Source organism: Chlorocebus sabaeus, chromosome 16 (assembly GCF_047675955.1).
Source record: "Chlorocebus sabaeus isolate Y175 chromosome 16, mChlSab1.0.hap1, whole genome shotgun sequence".
Lineage (NCBI taxonomy): Eukaryota > Metazoa > Chordata > Mammalia > Primates > Cercopithecidae > Chlorocebus > Chlorocebus sabaeus.
Genome location: NC_132919.1, coordinates 6,353,435 through 6,374,058, shown reverse-complemented (window position 1 = coordinate 6,374,058; position 20,624 = coordinate 6,353,435). Strand labels below are relative to the sequence as shown.

Sequence of the window (20,624 nt, the reverse complement as noted above, 5' to 3'; positions counted from 1 at the left end):
ATAGATTTTGTAGGCTTTTTGTTTTCTGCATAGACAATCATGTCATCTGTGAATAAACACAATTTTATTTCTTCCTTTCCAATCTATATCCCTTTCATTTCTTTTTTCTTGTCTTATTGCAATAGCTAGAATGTCCTCCATATACCTTTGGAAAATAGTCCCGTATCCATGTTAGGAACACACAGTTGTGGTACATCTGGACTCTTGCAGTAAATCCAGGGCCCAAGGGTGGGACATCGGCTCACACTGGTGGAGGCAGAGATTCAGAAGCTTAGGGAATCAGCCTTGTACCTAGAGGTGACCACTGAGTTGGTGCTCACCATAACCTCTGACCTTTTGATGTCTCAGAATGTGCTTCTCACTGGGCTCCAAGCCATGACGCACAAACTGGGTATGTGTTTGGGAGTTTGTAGTGGGCCAGGCAGGAATGACAGGCAGGAGGGCTGTGTCCCTGGATGGCCTGGGCTGGCCCTCTCCCTTCAGGAACAGTTTATGCTCTGGGGTCTGGAATCAGGGCAAGGAACAGTGCCAGCATCCTGCAGGGTAGGGGGTGTGGTGAACTGGGACTGTAGCAGGTATCTCTAAGGACTGCACCATCAGGCTCACCTGGCAGTGGCTGGGGAGGATGTCTACCCCCGCTTGTTTATTGACAGCTACTGCTGGCTGGGTGGACTCCTCCAATATCAGTCAGAGTAGAAGAGTTTCAAAGGACAGTCTCTGCCAGGATTTTCATTGTGCAGATGGGAAAACGGAGGCAGGGGCATTGCTGATACAAGAACGCAGGTCTCTGAGGGACAGGATGTGTGTGCCTGGTAGCCAGGGCCAGTGAAATGTGAGCAGAAGTGTGCGATTTCTGGGCAGAAGCATTTAAGACTGGTGAGATTTTCTGAGCCCTTCTCCCCTGCTTGGCTAGAACCTGATGTCTTCTTTTGGACTGGTGACATTACAAAGTGGTGGCACCTTTGAGTGACCACGATGATCAGAGCTCTCTTCCAACCTGTGTGTGAGTGAGAAATGAACCACTGCTGTTTAAACGTCTGAGCTCATTTGTTAATACAGCAGAGCTTCCCCTGTGCTGACTGAGACACTGCTTGGCAAAGTCACCTTGGCAAAGGCTCTTAACTACCACCAGCCTCGGTGTTAGGACGTGCAAAATGGGCACACTCATTCCTGCTCTGCTGTGCTTACTCAGAGAAGCTTTTGAGCTTCAATGACAGCACAGGAGAGGGAGGTCTCTATGAGGTCTGAGGCCTCGGAGGGAGAGGGCGCAGCTGTGCAGGATGCTAACTGGCCTTTAGTCCGGAGGGGAAGGGGGTCCTGGGTCACCTCCCTCGTACCGGGGCACCATCTCAGGCTTAGTCAACAGATGTGTTCCCTTTAACAGGTGGCCCTCCCCCGGGCGGCGGTGCCCCCTGGCACCTTCGAAATGTCCTCAGTGACTCCGTGGAGAGCTCCGATGATGAATTCTTTGATGCCAGAGGTGAGTGAACACCAATCTCACATCACTGGCTGGGTGACCTTCCTAGAAGCCTCAATAAGAGGATCCTGTTTGGGGGTTCGCATCCCTCCCCACTCAGATGTGGTATCTGCAGCTCCACACTCCGTACTTACCCATCCTGTGCGTGTGCCGAGAGCAGGGGCTCGGCCTTCGCCTGTTTGCTGTTTGAAATATTTGCTGAACCTCTAACATGTGCCAGGAACTCTGCTAGGTGCCAGGGATCCTGTGGCAGTCAGTTGCCATGTTGCTGCTCTCATCAAACTTATAGCCTCACAGGAGAGGCAGACATCCAAGAACAGGACAGGAAAATACAATGACGAATGGGGAGCATCGCCACTAAGTAGAAGTGCCACCGCTAAGTAGAAGTGCCAGCTGTTGTAAGAGAGAACAGTCAGGCCAGGCGTGGTGGCTCACGCCTGTAATCGCAGCACTTTGGGAGGCCAAGGCAGGTGGATCACCTGAGGTCAGGAGTTCAAGACCAGACCAGCCTGGCCAACATGTGTGTTCCCTTAACAGATGGCCCTGTGAAACCCTGTCTCTACTAAACATATTTTAAAAATTAGCTGGATGTAGTGGTGGGCGCCTGTAGTCCCAGCTACTTGGGAGACTGAGGCAGGACAATTGCTTGAACCCAGGAGATGGAGGTTGCAGTGAGCCGACACGGTGCCACTGAACTCCAGCCTGGGTGACAGAGTGAGACTCTGTTTCAAAAAAAAAAAAAAAAAAAAAGAGAAGAGAAAAGAGACGTTAGAGGGGCACCTAATTTAACATGGTGAGAAAGTTGTTAACACTCTCTCTGCAGAGCTAAGGAGGAAGGCATTGACAAGGTGAAGAGAGGAAGAAAGAACCTTCCAGACAAAGGGCACAGCCAGTGTGATGGCCCTGAAGTAGGAGAGACAGGAACATTCCAGGAACTGGAGGAAGGCCGAGGGTCTAGGAGGTGGCAGGCAGTGGGGAGGGGGCTGAGAGGAGATGCTGCATGCACCTGTGAGCCGGTGCAACTTAAGGTCAACCTCGGCCGGGGGGCGGGGGCTCACACTTGTAATCCTAACACTTTGAGAGGCCGAGGTGGGTGGATCACTTAAAGTCAGGAGTTCAAAACCAGCCTGGCCAACATGGTGAAACCCCATCTGTACTAAAAATACAAAACATTAGTCAGGTGTGGTGGTGGGCGCCTGTAATCCCAGCTACTGGGGAGGCTGAGGCAGGAGAATCGCTTGAACCCAGGAGGCAGGGGTTGCAGTGAGCTGAGATCGTGCCACTGTACTCCAGTCTGGGGGACAGAGCAAGACTCTGTCTCAGACAAAAAAAAAAAAAAAAAAAAAATGAGCCTCATATAAGCAGGGAGGGTCAGAGTGTTCGAAAGACTGTTGCCAGTGTTCAGGTGAGAGACAAGAAAAGTGGGGAAATGACCTCTGCATCTCATCATGGCCAATCCACGACATAGCAAGGGGCATTGTTGACACTGGGATTGAAAAAAGGGGGCATCCGATGGGGTGGGCATTTCAGGCAGAGATCAGCCGGCAGGTGCCGGGGCATGGGAAGGTGGAGTCGGTCTGGAATTGAGCAGAGAAGGCAAACGGGGTCTTGAAAGAGAAACAGACGACATGCTGGGAAGACATCCATGCCCAGAGCAGGCACTTGGGATGTGGTCTCAGCCGTGCCGTCGACTAGTTCTGTGACCTTGGCGGGTCTTTCATCTTCTCCGGGCCTCAGTTTCCCTATCAGCTCTGTGCCTCCAACAATGGAGAAGACTCAGTTTGGGTGATTTTTAGGAAGCGTGGCTGGGAGGTGGGGAGCTGTTCTGACTTGAGCCCCCCCCGATTCTTGGCTCTGGGCGGGGAACCCCTTCCCTGATGCCAGCCCTAAACCAGCCCATTTGGGGCCTGTCTCCCATGGGCGTCTGATTAGAGTGGCTGCCGGGGCTGAATTTCTCCATAGCAACTAACCCACAGTGAGACAACAACGGCTTCAATATTTTGATGCTTGGAAGACTTTCATTTAAAACATTTCTGCAGTTCATCAGGGCTCTGCGTTCCCAGCTGACGACAGAGGCATCTGTGGGTGGCACGAGGGTCAGCTCCATCCCTTCGGGCCCTGCTCACCTGCCGTCCGTGAGAGCAGCTGCAGTGCTTCTCACGCTGACGGCTGGCTCCCTGACCCCTCAGTTGTCTCCATCCTCTCCCTCCCATCTCACGGCTCGTTCTGCTGTGACATTGGCCCCACTTCTCACTCCTCCCGTGTTGGTGGCCCTGCGTTTTCTTTCTCATCATCCCCTTTGTGTGTGTGTGTGTGTTTTTTTTTTTGTTTTGTTTTTGTTTTTGTTTTTGAGATGGAGTCTTGCTTTGTAGCCCAGGTGGGAGTGCAATGGAACGATCTTGGCTCACTACAACTTCCCCCTCCCGGGTTCCAGCCTGCCTCAGCCTCCCAAGTAGCTGGCTTACAGGCGTGTGCCACCACGTCCAGCTAATTTTTTTTTTTTTTTTTGTATTTTCAGTAGAGACGGGGTTTCACTATGTTGGCCAGGCTGGTCTTAAACTCCTGACCTCAAGTGATCTGCCCGCCTCGGCCTCCCAAAGTGCTGGGATTACAGGCATGAGCCACCACGCCTGGCTAATTTTTTTTTTTTTTTTTTTTTTTAGTAGAGATTGGGTTTCACCATGTTGGCCAGGCTGGTGTCGAATTCCTGACCTCAAGTGATCTGCCTGCCTTGGCCTCCCAAAGTGCTGGGATTACAGGTGTGAGCCACTGCACCCGGCCACTTCCTTCTTTTCTTCTCCCTTTCTTTCAGGATATCAGACTCTCCCCTGTCTTTCCCCATCTTCTGCCTCTCCATACACGCTACAGGACCTCGTATATCTCTGCAGCCTCCCTCCCATCTGCCCTCTTCCAGAGCATCTGCATTCCTAAGCCACAGGATCCGCCCCACAGGCTGCTGGGATCCTCTTTAGTTCTGATTTGCCGACTCCTGACCTCCTTTCCATTCTTCCCTGGACCACCGCCTTTGTGTGTTTCCTTGGCACAAGGCAGTGAGAGGTGAAACCATCCTTTCTCTCTCTCCCAGGGGTCTGGTCCAGCACAGCCCAGCTCAGCCAGTGCTCGGTGTCTGGGGCCAGGTCATGGGCTTCTGAGCATCCCCTGAGGGGGAGGGGCTGCTTCCCTGCCCACTGCTCTCCAGCCCAGGCTGCACCCTGACCCTGACCCTGGGTGTGGTCTCTGTCTTCCACTTGAGCAGGGCCTGGCACCCTGTGGCCTCAACATTTCCAACTCTATAGTTGTGGTGAGGCCAACACCATTAAACCCAGCCTGACTCAGTCATCCTGCACCAAAGCCTTCAAAGCTCGCTGGGTTTCCCCCATGAGTCCCTCAGATGACTCCTTGGATGCCATGGATGTCTAGTCCCATGGTTCCTGCACGCGTGGAGGTCTTCACAGGTGACCTTCTCTGTGCCTCTCCGCAGAGACCAGCTGGGCAGTGGGTGTCACAGTCTCATGGCTGCCTGGGCAGCCTTCTGGCCCTGAGAGCTCCTGCATTTGTACTCCCTCCTCTGCCCATAACCCCCATTATGATCCCCCACCCCAGCCCACCTCAACGGATACAAAAATGACCAGCGGAATGAGAAACCCAACGGCGTCTACACTGGAAGAAACTGCATTGCTAGGTACCAGTGCTGACCGGGCCTGGGAACATTGTATCTCCCTCCTCAGTGCACTAATGGGGAAACTGAGGCCACAGCACAGAAGGGACCCCCCCCCTCAGATCACACATCAAGGTGGGAGTGCAGGGGCTGGAACCAGGGGTTCAGCGTCCAGGTCAGCCCTTTCCCTTTGACGTGTTATGAATATTGGGACCATCCTACTTCCCTTGTGGCCATCAGCCCAACCCATTGGCCCAGCACTGGGGTTCACTGGGAGAGGTCCTGGAGCTCATGGTCTGGGAGCAGAGGGGAGTTCTGGGTTCTGGGGGTCTCTGGTTGTGTATGGAAGGCGTGGGAGGGATTAGGGAACAGTCAGGCAGGAGTATTGAGCTCTCTGGATCCATAACAGCTCCTCGGCAGGGTGCCAGCTCCTCTGGCTAAGGTGGCAGGTCTGGGGCTCAGGAGTGAGTAGGTGCTGCAGGGTGGGGTATGGCGTCCAGGCTCCCAGATTCAAAAGAAGTGTCACTCCCTCTGCTGCCAAGACAGGATATCTGGGGGACCATGGCCCAGCGGTACCGAGGTTGGAAGATGCAGAGTAAGGGAAAACCCAGAGCAGCCAGAAGGGGATGTGGCCTCCAACCCATTACAAGCCAGAGCTGGGAGGCTCCTCAAGGTTTCTGAATCCAACACCTCTGACTCACTTTACAAGCTGGGAAATGGAGACTGGGCAACCTTGTTCAGGGCCACACAAGGAGGCAGAGCGGGAGCTAGAATTCAGCCTCATTCATTCACTCTTTCAACAGTATTCATGGCGCATCTGTCCATCAAGTGCCAGGTGCTCTTTTGGGTGTGGGGGATACAGGAGCAACCTAGTCCTGCCCCAGCCAGTGGAGCTTATAGCCCAGTGGTGGTGGTAGGTGACAAATAGAAAGACAATACACAAGCAAATACATTCTATTAAGAACTACCGTAGGCTGGGCACAATGGCTCACGCCTGTAATCCCAGCACTTTGGGAGGCCAAGGCAGGTGGATCACGAGTTCAGGAGTTCGAGACCAGCCTGGCCAACGTGGTGAAGGACCCCCTCTACTAAAGATACAAAAAAGTAGCTGGGCGTGGTGGCCCACACCTGTAATCCCAGTTACTTGGGAGACTGAGGTAGGAGAATCGCTTGAACCCAGGAGGCAGAGGTTGCAGTGAGCCGAGATCATGACATTGCACTCCAGCCTGGGTGACAGGACAAGACTCCGTCTGAAACAAAAAAAAAGAATTACCATAAATAAAATAACACAAAGGAATAAATGCTGCACCGTATCAGATATATACATGGCAAGTAAGCACGTGAAAAGATGCTCCATGTCATTCATCATTAGGGAATTATGTCATTATTGTAAATCAAAATCAAAACTGCAATGAGATACCACTACCTACTTATTAGAATGACTGATTAAAATAACTTACAAGGGGCCGGCTCATGCCTGTAATCCCAGTAATTTGGGAGGCTGAGGCGGGAGGATCACCTGAGGTCAGGAGTTCGAGACCAGCCTGATCAACATGGAGAAACCCTGTCTCTACTGAAAATACAAAATGAACTGGGCATGGTGGAGCATGCCTGTAATCCCAGCTACTCGGGAAGCTGAGGCAGGAGAATCACTTGAACCTGGGAGGCGGAGGTTGTGATGAGCTGAGATCGTGCCATTGTACTCCAGCCTGGGCAACAAGAGTGAAACTCCATCTCAAAATAATAATAATAATAGCTTACCAAGATGTGGAGGCACTGAGACTTTCAAACTCGACTGGCGGGAATGTACGATGATACAATCATTTGGGAAAATCTATTGCAGCTGCTTAAGAAGCGAATCATACTTCACTACCATGTGACCCAACCCTTCTGCTCCTTGGCATTTCCCCAAGAAAAAGAAAGCATTTTTCCACCTGAGGACTTGCTCATGAATGTTCCCAGCAGCTTGATGGATTATAGCCCCACACTGAAAATGCCCAAATGGGCATCAGTGAGTGAACAAATTGTGGTACAGTTGAGAAGGAATGGATCATGGATATATGCAACAATATGGATAAATCTCAGAATAATCATGCCAAGTGAAAGAAGTCAGACTGAAGCAGAGTACATCCTGTATGGTTCCATTTATACACCAGTCTAGGACATGAAAACCAATCTGTGGTGCCAGGAGCAGATCAGTGGTCGCCTGGGGATGGGGAGTTGGGGGAGGAGGGATAAACAGGGGCAGGAGAGAACTTCTAGAGGGGATGGGTCCTTGTTCACTAGCTTGGTTGGGGTGACGGTTTGACAGGTATGTACATACGTCAAAACTTACCCAGCTATGTGCTTTAAAGGTGTGTAGTTGATGGAATGTCAATTATGCCTCAGTAATGCTGTTTAAAAAATGGAGACTGTCCCCACCATATAACATAAAAGGATGCGATAGAGTGGGTGGCTGTCGGAGGCTCCCTGGGGTGTGGCCCTGAGATGAGAGCTGAGTGATGAGAAATGCACCACCTGCGAGTCTCGGGGGAAGAGTGTGCTGGACAGTGGGAACAGCCAGCGCAAAGTGATGGGAGGAGTGAGCTTGGCATCTTTTTTTTTTTTTTTTTTGAGACGGAGTTTCATTCTTGTCGCCCAGGTTGGACTGCAGTGGCACAGTCTCAGCTCACTGCAACCTCCGCCTCTCAGGTTCAAGTGATTCTCCTGCCTCAGCCTCCCAAGTAGCTGGGATTACAGGCATGCACCACCATGCCCAGCTAATTTTTTAAAAAATATTTTTAGTAGAGATGGGGTTTCACCGTGCTGGCCAGGCTGGTCTTGAACTCCTGACCTCAGGTGATCTGCCTGCCTCAGCCTCCCAGCTTGCTGGGATCACAGGCATGAGCCACTGCGCTCAAGCTTGGTGTCTTTGAGCAACAGCAGGAAGGCTGGTGTGGCCGGAGTGAGCCAGGGAGGCACTGGCTCAGTGTTCACTGTGGGTTCACAGCCCCAGCAAGGAGAGAGAGGGCGGACTAGACCCAGTAACCCGTATTGTGGAAGGCAGTGGGTGTCCTCTGGACATGCTTTCCTGGCCAGGCTCAGGGTTGGCCCTGGGTACCTCTGTCCCATTCCCAGAGAAGGCCAGAGATGCAGAACTCAAAATCTGTAGTGCAGGATGGATCCTCAGAATGGAACCATGCCTGGACTTTGACTGAGCTCCTTATTGTGAGGGATGAAGATTGCTGGGTGACAGGTAGTCCGGCCAGAAGCCATGGGTAAGAAAAGCTTCATGGACCAAGGAGGATGGGTTGACCTGTTAGAGCAGCTCAGGTTTCCCAGGGTTCCTGGCTATGAAACGCTAAGTTCTAGAGAGAAAATGAAACTGTCTTTTGAGGTCTTCATCCCTGAAGGGACGCAAGGTTGGGGCTAGAGCAGTCACTGTGGCATTGGGTGAGTTTATTTGGGATTTGGCTGGATATACCAAGCCTAGCTCACTTTATGTTCTGTTTTTATAGCAAAATGTATGTCTTCATTTAGAAAATATCAGCTGCATCCTTCACTTTAACCTTCTGCCTAGATGGAAAGAACACTCCAATTAGAGCCAGCAAACATCTAGGTACAAACAGAGGTGGCTTCATGAAATTAACTGCCAGGAGATAGTGTTACTGGAAGTCCTTTTAATTGGCAGGATGTGGATTCTTAGCCCAGCCCTTCCTCTGAGGTTCTGCGTGGCCGTGGGCCAGTGGCACAGCTCTGCACCTGTGAAATGAGGATGCTGGGCTTCACCTCGAAGGATCTGTCAGTGAGGCTCCCCATGGCCTTCCAAGGCTCTGTTGGCTATGGTGTCCAGGTCCGTTCCCTCACTTGAATGGGAAATACTTCTTTTCTTTTGGTTTCCCCACCCACTCCAGCATCTAAATAGCCCTCCCTCCATGACTATGCATAAGCAGGCCAGGCCCTGACAGCTGCAGAGACAAAAGTGCCATCAGGGCCAGGAATGGGGTGGGTATGGTGGTGGTGGTGGTGGTGGTGGTGGTGGTGGTGGTGGTGGAGCTAGGGTTTACTGTCAGGGCACGTCTGGCACTGGGTAGCTGGATCAAGAGCAAAGCACAAGACTGTCTCCCTCGGCAGGGCTAAGGGAACTCTCTGATCTAGAAGCTGGGGGAGTCCTCCTTTCTGCATTTACCCCCCTGTCTGTTGCGTCCTTGGTTTCTTGCTGGGCACTGAGGTGCCCAGCCTGGCTGGTCCTCCCCTCCCCCACTCCCCAAAGTGGGAGGCTGGGGCCTAAGGAGCTGGGCTCTGTGTTGCGGAATCTGCTTGTGCCTCCAACTCCTGGTTTCCCATAGCAACTGGCAGAGGAAGGTCGTGCAGGGCTAAATCATCCCATTTTACAGACAGAGTCTCCAAGTCAGGGTCAGGTCTCACAGAGAATGGGGGGCACATGCCAAGCCTTTGATCTGAGCTTTCCCTGTGATCACTTAGCCTCCCGGGGGTTTCCAACCCCAAGGGTGAGAGAGGGGGGAGTGGAAGAAAATGCTATGTGTCCTCTGGGCGTAGAGGACCAGGCTTCCGTGGTGCTTGTGTCACTGACTGGCTGCCATCTGATCTTAGGCAAGTCTTGGGTCTCTGAGCCTCAAGTTCCTCATCTATAGAATGGCAGGGGTAGAAGTGTTGTCTCCTGGAGGGAGTGGAAGGATGTCACTGTGGGAAGCGGCATGATTATTCCTGGGCCAAGGAGGCATCACAGAAGCAAACCACAGGTGTGCCGTGGGCCCCCACTCTCCCCCTACCTTTCCCCCCATTGGGGGAGGGGAAGTGGAAAACAAAACACCATGGAACCAGGCCCAACACTTCTAGGGATGAGCTGTTCGGGGACTGCCCCTCACAAGGAAGAGGGAGTTGTGGTATTGACTATGGGGGGCCATGGTGGCACGTGATGGGCAGTGCAAGGTGAATGTGAGCAATCTTGTGACCCAGAGCCCCAAGCAATGCATATCTAGGTCCTTGGAAAAATCCATGTTGTGGGCCTGATGATGGGCGGTACTGGATGGGTCGTCTGCAGAACGTGACCAAGCCCTCGGCTCCATGAGCTGGAGGTGAAGCCTTCCTGGCATGAGAAAAGGAAATTTTTTTTTTTTTTTTTTTTTTTTTTTGAGATGGAGTCTCACTCTGTCACCAGGCTGGAATGCAGTGGTGCGATCTCAGCTCACTGCAACCTCTGCCACCCGGGTTCAAGTGGTTCTTCCACCTCAGCTTCCCGAGTTGCTGAGATTATAGGCACCCACCACTATGTCCAGCTAATTTTTTGTATTTTTAGTAGAGATGGGGTTTTACCATGTTGGTCAGGCTGGTCTCAAACTCCTGACCTCGTGATTCGCCTGCCTCGGCCTCACAAGTGCTGGGATTACAGGTGTGAGTCACTGCACCCGGCGAAGACAAGGAGATTTTTTACTCTGGAGTCCTGTCAACAGTAGAAACAGAAGCTCCGGGGTAAGAAGAAAGGCTTTCCTTATAGCATTGGAGGTTGTGCTTACAGGAGTATAACCAGGTTTTGGCCAGGGTCAGAGTCAATCTGTGGTCAAGGCCAGGGCTATGGTAACAGTGGATGAGGCTCAGCCCGGAGCTTAGTCAGAGCTGGGTCAGGTCTCAGCAGGGTGAAGTACATGTTAAAACCATGTCCGCAGCAGAGATCACCAGGACAAGAATTAGCATTCAAGAGACAGTCACCAGAAGGTGAAAAGCAAAATCAACCAGGGCATTTATACAAATGAGCACGGTGTGGCTCCACAGGTCCTGTTGGAGGCTTGTCCTACAATGTGGGAAGCAGAGCAAAGACTTCAAGCTGAGCCCTGCAACTCCCCTCTTTGCCTGAATGGCTCCAAAAGGAGATATTGCTGCTGCTGCTTCCGTGTGTGTGTGTGTGTGTGTGTGCGTGTGTGTTCTTATTGCTTCTCAGGGGACAAGCCCATTGTTGCCGGAGTGAAGACGTAAAGGTTGAGTGTGGGAGAGAAAGCATGTTGGGGAGTTGGGAGGGTGCACAGAGCAGCGGAGAGACAGGGATGGGCGGAGGGGCAGGGAGTGTGAGAATGCCAGAGAAGGTACGAGAAAGCAGAGAGTGAGAGGGAGCAGGAGGGAGAGAGGGCCACACACACATGCACACACATGCATATATGCACACATTCACACATGCATGTACACAGTCACACATGCATGTACACATATGCACACAGTGTACATATGCACTCACATGCACACACATGCACATATGCACACACTCACACATGCACATGCACACGTGCACACACACATAGCAAGAGAGAACAGGGAGGGGAGGGAGAATACCCTTAGGGAGCAGGGGGCTGGAGAGATCCTGAGGACAGGGACCCAGGGAGACAAAAGAGAAATCCATAGAGAATGAGAGAGATCAAGAAAGAAACATACCCGGTCCAATAGAGTGAGACCCAGAGAAAGGAAAGAGAGAAAAGTGCTGGGGTGAGAAGAGAGCAAGGCAATGCATTCGTGTTCCACCCAGAGAGAGGTACAGATGTGGCAGGCAGCACGGGGGAGCCAGGGAGAGGCCAAGAGAACTCCAAGGACCAAGAGAGACACAGACCCATAGAAAGGGGTCCAGAGAGCTCAGATCTGAGTGAGTCAGGGCCAGATGTAAAGCGTGAGAGAAGCATGCTGAGACTCTGGGAGAGAAAGACATATTTGATCGGAAACAGACAAAAACCCAAGAGCCAAAGATGGAGCAGAGTTATACTGGTGATTAGGAGAAAAGGGGAAAGAGGCCCGGGCCGTGCAGGAGTAGGCATGCTCAGACCTCCAGAGCCCTGGGAGACCCCACAGGGTTCCACTAGCCTTGCATGCACCACTGGGGCAGGACTTACGGCACCGTAGAAGAAATGGGAGCTAGGATATGCTGAGCGCCTGCTGCATACCTGCCTCTCCCAGCTCATGTCAGAGGTATTTCTATCATCTTTTTCACAAAACTGGATTCCAGCAGGGGGGAGGTCGTGTCTCACCCTGCACACAGTAGGTGCTCAGGAATCTATTCACCATAGATTGAATACTAGAATGAACAAACGGATAGCTCCATGCGTGAGTAACTGAACCAGGAGATGAAGAACTCAAGGTGGTAATCAGACTGATCCTGATTACCTGACTGTGGAGCTGGGCTAGCATGTCACAGGGGCCGACAACAGCAGGAGTGGAACCAAGAGTGAGCGTAGGGCATAACACCGTGCTCCTGCTGCTGCTGCTGGTGGTGATGGTGATGATGACACCATCGTGCAATAGCATCTCAGCCTGTGCTTTTACGGTGTGGGGGGCACTCTTATAAACACCTTACCTGCATCATCTCACTTAATCCTCACCACAATCCGATGGCATAGGGACTACAATGATATCATTTTTTAGATGAGGAAACTGTAGTTGTATTGCTAGCAGATGGTGGGTCCAGGATCGAAAGCAATCTGTCTAACACCAGAATTGAGCTCTTAACTTCTTCATAATTCTGCTTCCCGAAGAATAATATGACCTTATGTCTGTTTCCAGCACCTCAAATTGTGTTGTATTTTCAAATTTGTTGTATTATTTGTCCTCACAGCAGCTTGCTAGACAGAGCTATAGAGCCAGAGTCGTTATTGTTGTTTAAAAGATAGGAAAACAGACACAGTGGTGGAGGGTGTGGAAAAGCACACAGCTCACATGCAGCAGGATCTGCACTGGAACCTGGTCAGGGCTCTGCCCAGTACGGAATAAACCAGTTCCCAGATGGAACACGCCAGGCTCAGGAAATTGTCCGAATGTGTGTGGTGCCTGGCTGGAGTGTGCGCAGCCAATACAGGATGTCCAGGGCAGGCTATCAGGATGGCAGGATTTCAGGACTCTTGAAACAGTATACCTGGTTTTGAATCCTGACTCTAGCCAGTGACCTTGGGCAAGAATTCCTCAGCTACTCTGTTCCTCAGTTTCCTTGTCTATAAAATGGGGATAACAATAATTGTACCTTTTTTGTATTGTTATGAGAATTGAGTTAATATTTGTAAAGCACTTATACTAATCTCAGTGTGTGGTAACGGTTAGATAATTGTTGTTAAGTCAATCAAATAGATGCATAAAATAAGACAGGAGGAGATGTCCTAACAAGAACTGGGGGTCTGGTCAACTGAGCTCTAGAGTGAATCAGAACTCTGGACAGCTCCCAAAGCTTCAGATCCACCATATTGATTCCTTCTGTTGGTAAAGTTCTTTGGCAGTGAAATGGATCTCAACCCTTTGTTCTTAATTATCATAAGGTTGGAGATTGTCCTCAACACCCTTTGATGTCTGTTCTGTGAGGGAGGGCACAAAGGTCTTCACCAGAAAGGCACATCTGTTTTTGGGCAAAGTGTGGGGAGGACAGCACACGTGCCTAAGGGATTGTCTTTGAAGAAATGTCCCTTTGTAGGATGAGGGACGGTACCAGATGTGTGTATGCGATGTGTGGGACCCAGGGCCTTGTTTTCAGTGTGGTTATAGAATCTTGCCCCACTGGTTTCTCCCAGAGGAATCACTATGCTCAGACAAGGAAAGAACAAGGATAGAGACAGGGTTGAGGGGAGGAGTGCGAGAGAAGGGAGGCTTTAAGAGGGACATAAAGTTCAGATGGGGGCTAAAGGTTCCATACAGCTCAAAGCTTCCTTAGAACCAGAAGGTTTCTTCTCCTCCAGTTACTCCACGCAAATCCTTATCCACTCAACTCCTGGTGGTAAGTTACTTCTCATGTGATGACATCACCATGATGGCTGTCATCTGTGAGCACCTGCTCTGCACCAAGACCTTTACATCCATTATCTCATTTAATCCTCACAACACCTCTGTGGCCAGATCCATTTTACTGATGGGAAAATCGAGGGTCAGAGAAGTCAGTAATTTAAGGAAAAACTGCTTGCAAGTGACAAGGTTTTGCTCTTTCTTCCCAAACACACTGACTTTCAAGAGATACTGCCCTCAGTGCTAGGAATGGTACTTTTTATGGGGTTTCAGGCTTTTTGTTACTTTCTTTTGCTGTAGCACATGGAGGTCCAGTAGGGTACAACAGTACCTTCTTGCAATGGCAAATCTCTGAAAGTCTTGTAACTGTCTAGCTACAGTACCTAGTTGAGGTACACCTCAACTCAAGGAAGAAATAGGATAAGAGAAGATATCTCTCAGACATAAGCTCCTGATAAGGCTACCTATCCCTAGCTGCACCTGCTCATGCTCACCACTGCTTCTTCCCACAGAGGAGGTGGCTGAAGGGAAGAATGCCATCCTCATTGGGATGAGCCAGTGGAACTCCAATGACCTTGTGGAGCAGATCGAGACCATGGGGAAACTGGACGAGCATCAAGGTGAGATTATGCTTCTCTCATGACCAGGATGTGCACATAGGTGTGTTGCAGGGTGGGGTGTAGGGCTGGCAACTGGGGCTGGGACTTGGGTCTTCTGTGAAGAGTCCATCTGCCTTGGTTCCTCCTTCATAGCATCCCTGAGATTCTGCCACCTACAGGAACTCTCATGGGGACTTCCATGGGGTTTTCTGTGGCAGAACAGCTCCAGGGTACTTCAAAAGATCTTCCTTTGTCCATAGAATGACCACCCCAGTGGCACGGGTGGTAAATGGCAGGTGCCTGGGTCCAAGCTCCTTGGACTGCCAGGTCTTTGGTACTGGAATCTGCTGAGTAAGGAGGGTGACAGTTGGAGAAGCCTTTGAGCAGGACAGGAGCTGAGGTCTAAGGGGAAAGAGAAGGACAGCAGTGAGAATCAGGATTTCCTCTGGCTGAGCTGTTGAAGAAGGAGTATATGGCTGGGGATTAATCCGGGAGGCTTTCTTTGGAGAAGAGTTTTGACCAGGAGTTTGATCAGCCTACAAAGCAGGCTGATTCTTTTTGGCATCCATCTATCCATCTGCTTGGCTATTGTTCATCACTAACAGGCTCGTTGAGCACCTACTGTGTATAAGTGCTTGGCAGGAGCAACCAAAGGTGATTCATCTGAGACCTCTGTCTTGTGATGTGTGACACTGTATAAATCAAGATATATGCATCAGGCTTAAGCTGAGGGCTGTTAGCTCAGAAGGGAGAGGCATGACTTTCAGGAGGCAGGAGAGGGGATCCAGGAAGGGCTCCTGACAGTGAAGCAATGGGGCAAGGCTTTAAAATGCAAATGGACAGCGTGGCTGAAGAGGTCATAAACTCTGAGCTAATATATGGGAAACTGAACCTCAGAGATCTTCAGTTGAGGGCTGTATTTGATTAATGTTACAATGGAGTGAGAAGCAGAGCCAGGGCTAGAACCACATCTGGGATGCAGGGTGCTAACCTCTGTACCTGTTACCCTCAGGTTGGTTTCTTCCATCCCTCCTTCCCCACCCCACATACCACTCCTCCTACTTTATTTCTTCCTCATCTTCTCTTCTCCTTCCTCTCTTGCTCCTGTCATTTGCAGTTGTGCTCTGGCCCAGAGTTGCCAAGTGGGCAAGGCCATGCTCTTAGGAGGTGTTCAGTGAGATGGTCCTGGTCCAGCTCACAAGAATGGCTGCCTTGGTGGCAGCTGTCTTGGTGGTGACCATCTTACCCTGTCCCTGTTCCTTTTCTCATCCCCATCCCTGCCCCCTTGGTTCAGAGCTCTTCTCATGCCAAAGCACTCATCCTGAGAAATGGGCAGGTTTGGTGTGGTCATCCCATCTAACCAACAAAGAACCCAGGCTCAGAGGAGCCACATCTTGTCCGAGGTCCCCCAAACTGGTGGCAACATTAGGCTCAGATTCCTGGCCTTCTGATTCCCAGTCCAGGGCTTCACCTCCCTGACTGGACTAAGGCTTGGCACAGTTCTGGGCCCTAACAAAGTCAGGCTCAAGGAACCATGAGTCTGAAAGGAAAGGTGCCCTGTACCACTGTCCCATCCATGAGAAGGGGCGGGAGGCTCTGAGTCTGGCCCCCAAGGGCAATCCAGAGACAACGTGCCAGTCTTCATAGCCATGTATCTGCCAATGGGTCCTTTGCTGCTCTTTCCTTCATCCTGAGAACCCAGAGGGGGCCTAGAAGGGGTCATGGATTCTACGTCCTGCCCCACAACAGTGCTTGTAGCCTTGAAAAGACAAATCTGGATTGGTACCACCCATTTGGCCATCCCCTTCCCATCCCTCACCCCCACTTGTCTGCTAAAGAGTGTATGACTCAGACCCAATGTGAACTAAGGGCTTTCGTGTGAGCAAGAGGCAGAGTGAGTTGGGAGCGCACGGGAGGGCAGGGGATGAGGAGGCATAGCAGGAAGTCCAGGAGAGAGGCAGAAGCTGCAGTGTTGGAGTTAGAGAAGCCTGGGTTTGAACTTCAGCCATGCCACTCCACGACTTTGTGGTCCGGAAAAGTCACATCACCTCTCTGGGCTTCCGTTTCTTCATCTGCAGAGTGGAGGACTAGTAAAAAAGCTGCGATGATTAAATGAAACGATATTTGCAAAGTGCTTTCGATAGCAGGTCATTCTTATAATGATGGAAGGGGGAGAAGCATGGCCAGTCTTGCACAAGTGGCAGCCCTCACAAATGCTTCCTGATGCTCAGGCACGATTGAATGAAGGGCAGTGCTTGCCTGAGTCCGAGGGTTGGTGGTGTTTCTTCCCAGTACAGAATGGGGAGCGGGAAGAAGAGAGGAAAGACGGTAAGAGGAAGAGGAAGCCAGCTGGATTTCCAGCTCCTTCCGAGTCCCGTTCTCATGCGGATTCATAATGTGAATTCCCACAACACGACAGAACACACACATTCATTTCAATAGTCATTTATGGAGCCATCACAGGAGCTCGACCCTGTGCCCAGTGTAGGGGGAACAGAGACAAGCAGGATGGCCTTGTCACTCCTTAGAAGCTTACAGCAGAGTGGAAGCGACAGATCAGAGCCAGGGGTTACTATACAGTAAGACAGGCTGGGTCCAGGCTCTGAGAGGCTCTGGGAAGTGTCTTGGGGAAAGGCAGATCCGTGAACGCTTCCTGGAAAGGAATGCAATCGAAATTGGTGGCATAGACAGAACGGATCCTCCTGTCTTCTTCAAGTTTCCTGCCCTTAGACACAGGGCTCATTCCAGGCACCCGCCGGCCTCATGCTGGACACTCTGGTCAGTCACACTGCCTCCATGGGGCTCCAGCCACCTCGATGACAACTCCCTGCTGTATCTCCAGCCAGGACCTTTCTTCTGGGCCCCACCCTCACATTTTTGGTAACCTCCTGCTAACCTCTACCCGGATGTCCTAAAGACTCCTTATGCTCCACACATTCCCAAGGGAGCCGACCTTCTTCCTTTTAAGCCTGAATTCTGTTTTGTATTTCACCTTTTCTCTCCCTCACCATTTAAGTCATATATTTCATCAGCACTTTCAGACTGCTCTCATCCCTCCAGTTCTCAAGGGTGCTAATTCTGCTGTGTGTGTGTGTGTGTGTGTGTGTACGCTAAATGTACCTCATGGGTTTTGTTTCTCATTTGTGATTTTGAACTCATCTTGGTCACACGTACCTCTCTCTTCTTTTTGGGGGTAGTCTTGTGTGCCCTAGGTTGGGAAAATGTCCTCATAAAGACCGGCCTTGTTTTCTTTCCTGCTGGGCCTGAGTGTTTCACTAATCTTGAATATTTTATAGGCTAAATTTATAGTTTCGAGTTTCCATTCTACATGGGTGGTGTAAATTTAGACCCTACACCCAGAAGTGGCACAGGCTTAGGGTTTTAATTACTCATGTGTGAATTTTCTCTCTCACTGTCTGTGAATGGTTTCTTTGCCGCTTCCGCAAAGAAGGTTCTTTTTTTAAGTTCCTGTAAGGATGGAATGGCCCTTCAAGGGTCCCTGCTGTAAAGTGGGTGCCACATCAGCTCCTTGCCATCCACAGGCTGAGGTCAGGTTGGTGGAGTTCACAGTGTGGTTTTTAGGCTCTGATCCCGGAGCCTCTTTCTTTATTCATCTGACTCATGGGATTCACGGATCTCCTCTATCTCAGCTTCTGCTTTCGTCTCTGGATTCCTTTTTTTGTTTCTGGCACTGTGTATCATACATTTTTTATTTTAAGCTTGGTTATATATTTATCTTTTTGGCAATATATGGCCCAGTATATATGTATATATGTATATATGTATATGTGTGTATATATATATATTTTTTTTTTATGGAAAGGGATCCTTTAGCATGAGCTGAACACCCAGAAGCATGTTGTTATTACTATTATTTTACAATTGTTCAAATATTATTATTTGTTATACTGTTATTATTTTTGCAATTGTTTGTCTTATTTTTGTGTAACATTTCTTATTGTAGTAAAATATGCATAACATAAAAGTTACCATTTTAACAATTTTTTTTTTTTTTTAAATGGAGTCTTGCTTTGTCGCCCAGGCTAGAGTGCAATGGCACAATCTCGACTCACTGCAACCTCCGCCTCCCGAGTTCAAGCGATTCTCCTGCCTCAGCCTCCCGAGTAGCTGGGATTACAGGCGCCCACCACCATGCCCAGCTAATTTTTGTATTTTTAGTAGAGACAGGGTTTTGCCATGTTGGCCAGGCTGGTCTTGAACTCCTGACCTCAAGTGATCCACCTGCCTCGGCCTCCCAAAGTGCTGGGATTACAGGCGTGAGCCACCACACCCGGCCCATTTTAGCAATTCTTAAGTGTACAGGTCAGTGGCATTACGTCCATTCACATTGCCCTGCAGCCATCACCACCAACCATCGCCAGAACTTGGTCATCCTCCACAACTGAAACTCTGTGCCCGTCAAAGACCAACTCCCCATTCTCCTTTCCCCAGCCCTTGGTAAACACCATTCTACTTTCTGTCTCCATGAATTTGACTTCTCTAGGTACCCTACATATGTGGGATCATTCAGTATTTGTCCTTCTGTGCCTGGCCGATTTCACTTAGCATAATGCTGTCAAGGTTCATTCATGTTGCAACATGAATCAGTACTTTATTCCATTCTGGGGCTGAGTAACTTTCCCTTGTATGGATATACCACATTTTGTTTATCCATTCATCTGATGATGGACGTTTAGGTTGCTTCCACGTTTTAGCTACCATGAATAATGCTTCTACAAACATGATAAATATTCATTTGATTTCTTAAATGTATCCTTACCGGAAAAAATCAAATGCAACAAATAAAACCAAAGTCTCCTTTAGTTATTCCTTCAATTACAGACCTCCTTGCAGAGTTGAACAATGTGGAGGGTATCTCTCTAGAGGTCGATGGTATTAGACATTAGTGCTGCAACTTACCTCTTCCCTCACATTTAACAGAAGATCTTGGAGAGCTTTTCGTATGAGTATATATAGATTCACTTCATTATCTTTACCTATACTATAGTATTCTCTACCATAGTTGTACCATAATTTATTTAACCATTCTGCAGTGATAGGCATTGGAATGTTTCATTATTGTAAGAATGCTTTATGGGTTTAAAGTATAAGCATTCAAAATTGCAATAGGTATTGTCAAACGGTTTACCAAAAAAGGGTGCAAATGTATATTTGCACACCAACCATGGATTAAGTTAGCCATTTCCCCACAATGTGTTACCAGATTTGATATTATCAAACTTCCACATTTTATCTAATGGCCGGGTGAAAATGTTTTCTTGTCTTGCTTTGTCTTTACCTGGTTTCCAGTGAGATTGAACATCTTTTCATAAATGTGTTGACTGATCCTATTTTATTTTCTCTAAATTTCTTAAACACCATTTTTGCCCATATGCTATTGGATTGTTTATCTTTTTTATTGGATTTTAGGAGATCTTCATATATATATTCTGGATGTAAATTACTAGTCTGCTATGTATTTGAAATATTGCTACTTCGCTGACATTTCTTGTTGGTTTTAGTAGTTTGTCGCTTGATTCTCTTGGGTTTTTCCTAGTTAGAGCATCACATCATTTAGAAATCTTTTCTTTCTTTCTTTCTTTTTTTTTTTTTTTTTTTTTGGAGAGAGTCTTGCTCTGTCACCCAGGTTGGAGTGCAGTGGTGTGATCTTGGCTCACTGCAACCTCTGCCTCCTGGGTTCAAGCGATTCTCCTACCTCAGCCTCCCGAATAGCTGGGATTACAGGCGCCCGCCACCATGGCCGGCTACTTTTTGTGTTTTTAGTAGAGATGGGGTTTCACCATGTTGGCCAGGCTGGTCTCAAACTCCTGACCTCAAGTGATCTGCCCGCCTCGGCCTCCCAAAATGCTAGGATGACAGGTGTGAGCCACTGCACCCAGCCTTGTTTACAAATCTTAACAGTTATATTTTTTGCCAGCATTTACTCTCCGGTCTTATTTTTCCTTTTAAATTGCATTGCATGGGATCTCCAGGTCAACGTAGAGTGACAGAAGTGGTCGCAGGCTTTCTGGTTGGACTCAGTACTTCCTGACTGAAGTGCTGTGATGGAAACGTTCCAGTGTTTCGCCAGTAAGCATGACCCTCGCCCTAGGATTCCAGAAATACCCCTCATGAAGTTGAAAGCAATTAA

General features: G+C 49.5%; 1 protein-coding gene across 1 annotated transcript in view; it reads left to right on the top strand.

The window, feature by feature from the left end:
- PITPNM3 (PITPNM family member 3) overlaps nucleotides 1–20,624 on the top strand; it is a 106,439-nt gene that overhangs the window by 18,061 nt on the left and 67,754 nt on the right. The window contains exons 2-3 of the mRNA XM_008010041.3: nucleotides 1,385–1,480; nucleotides 14,387–14,494. Of these exons, the coding sequence (XP_008008232.3) occupies nucleotides 1,385–1,480; nucleotides 14,387–14,494 (204 nt within the window). The remainder of the gene's footprint in view (nucleotides 1–1,384; nucleotides 1,481–14,386; nucleotides 14,495–20,624) is intronic.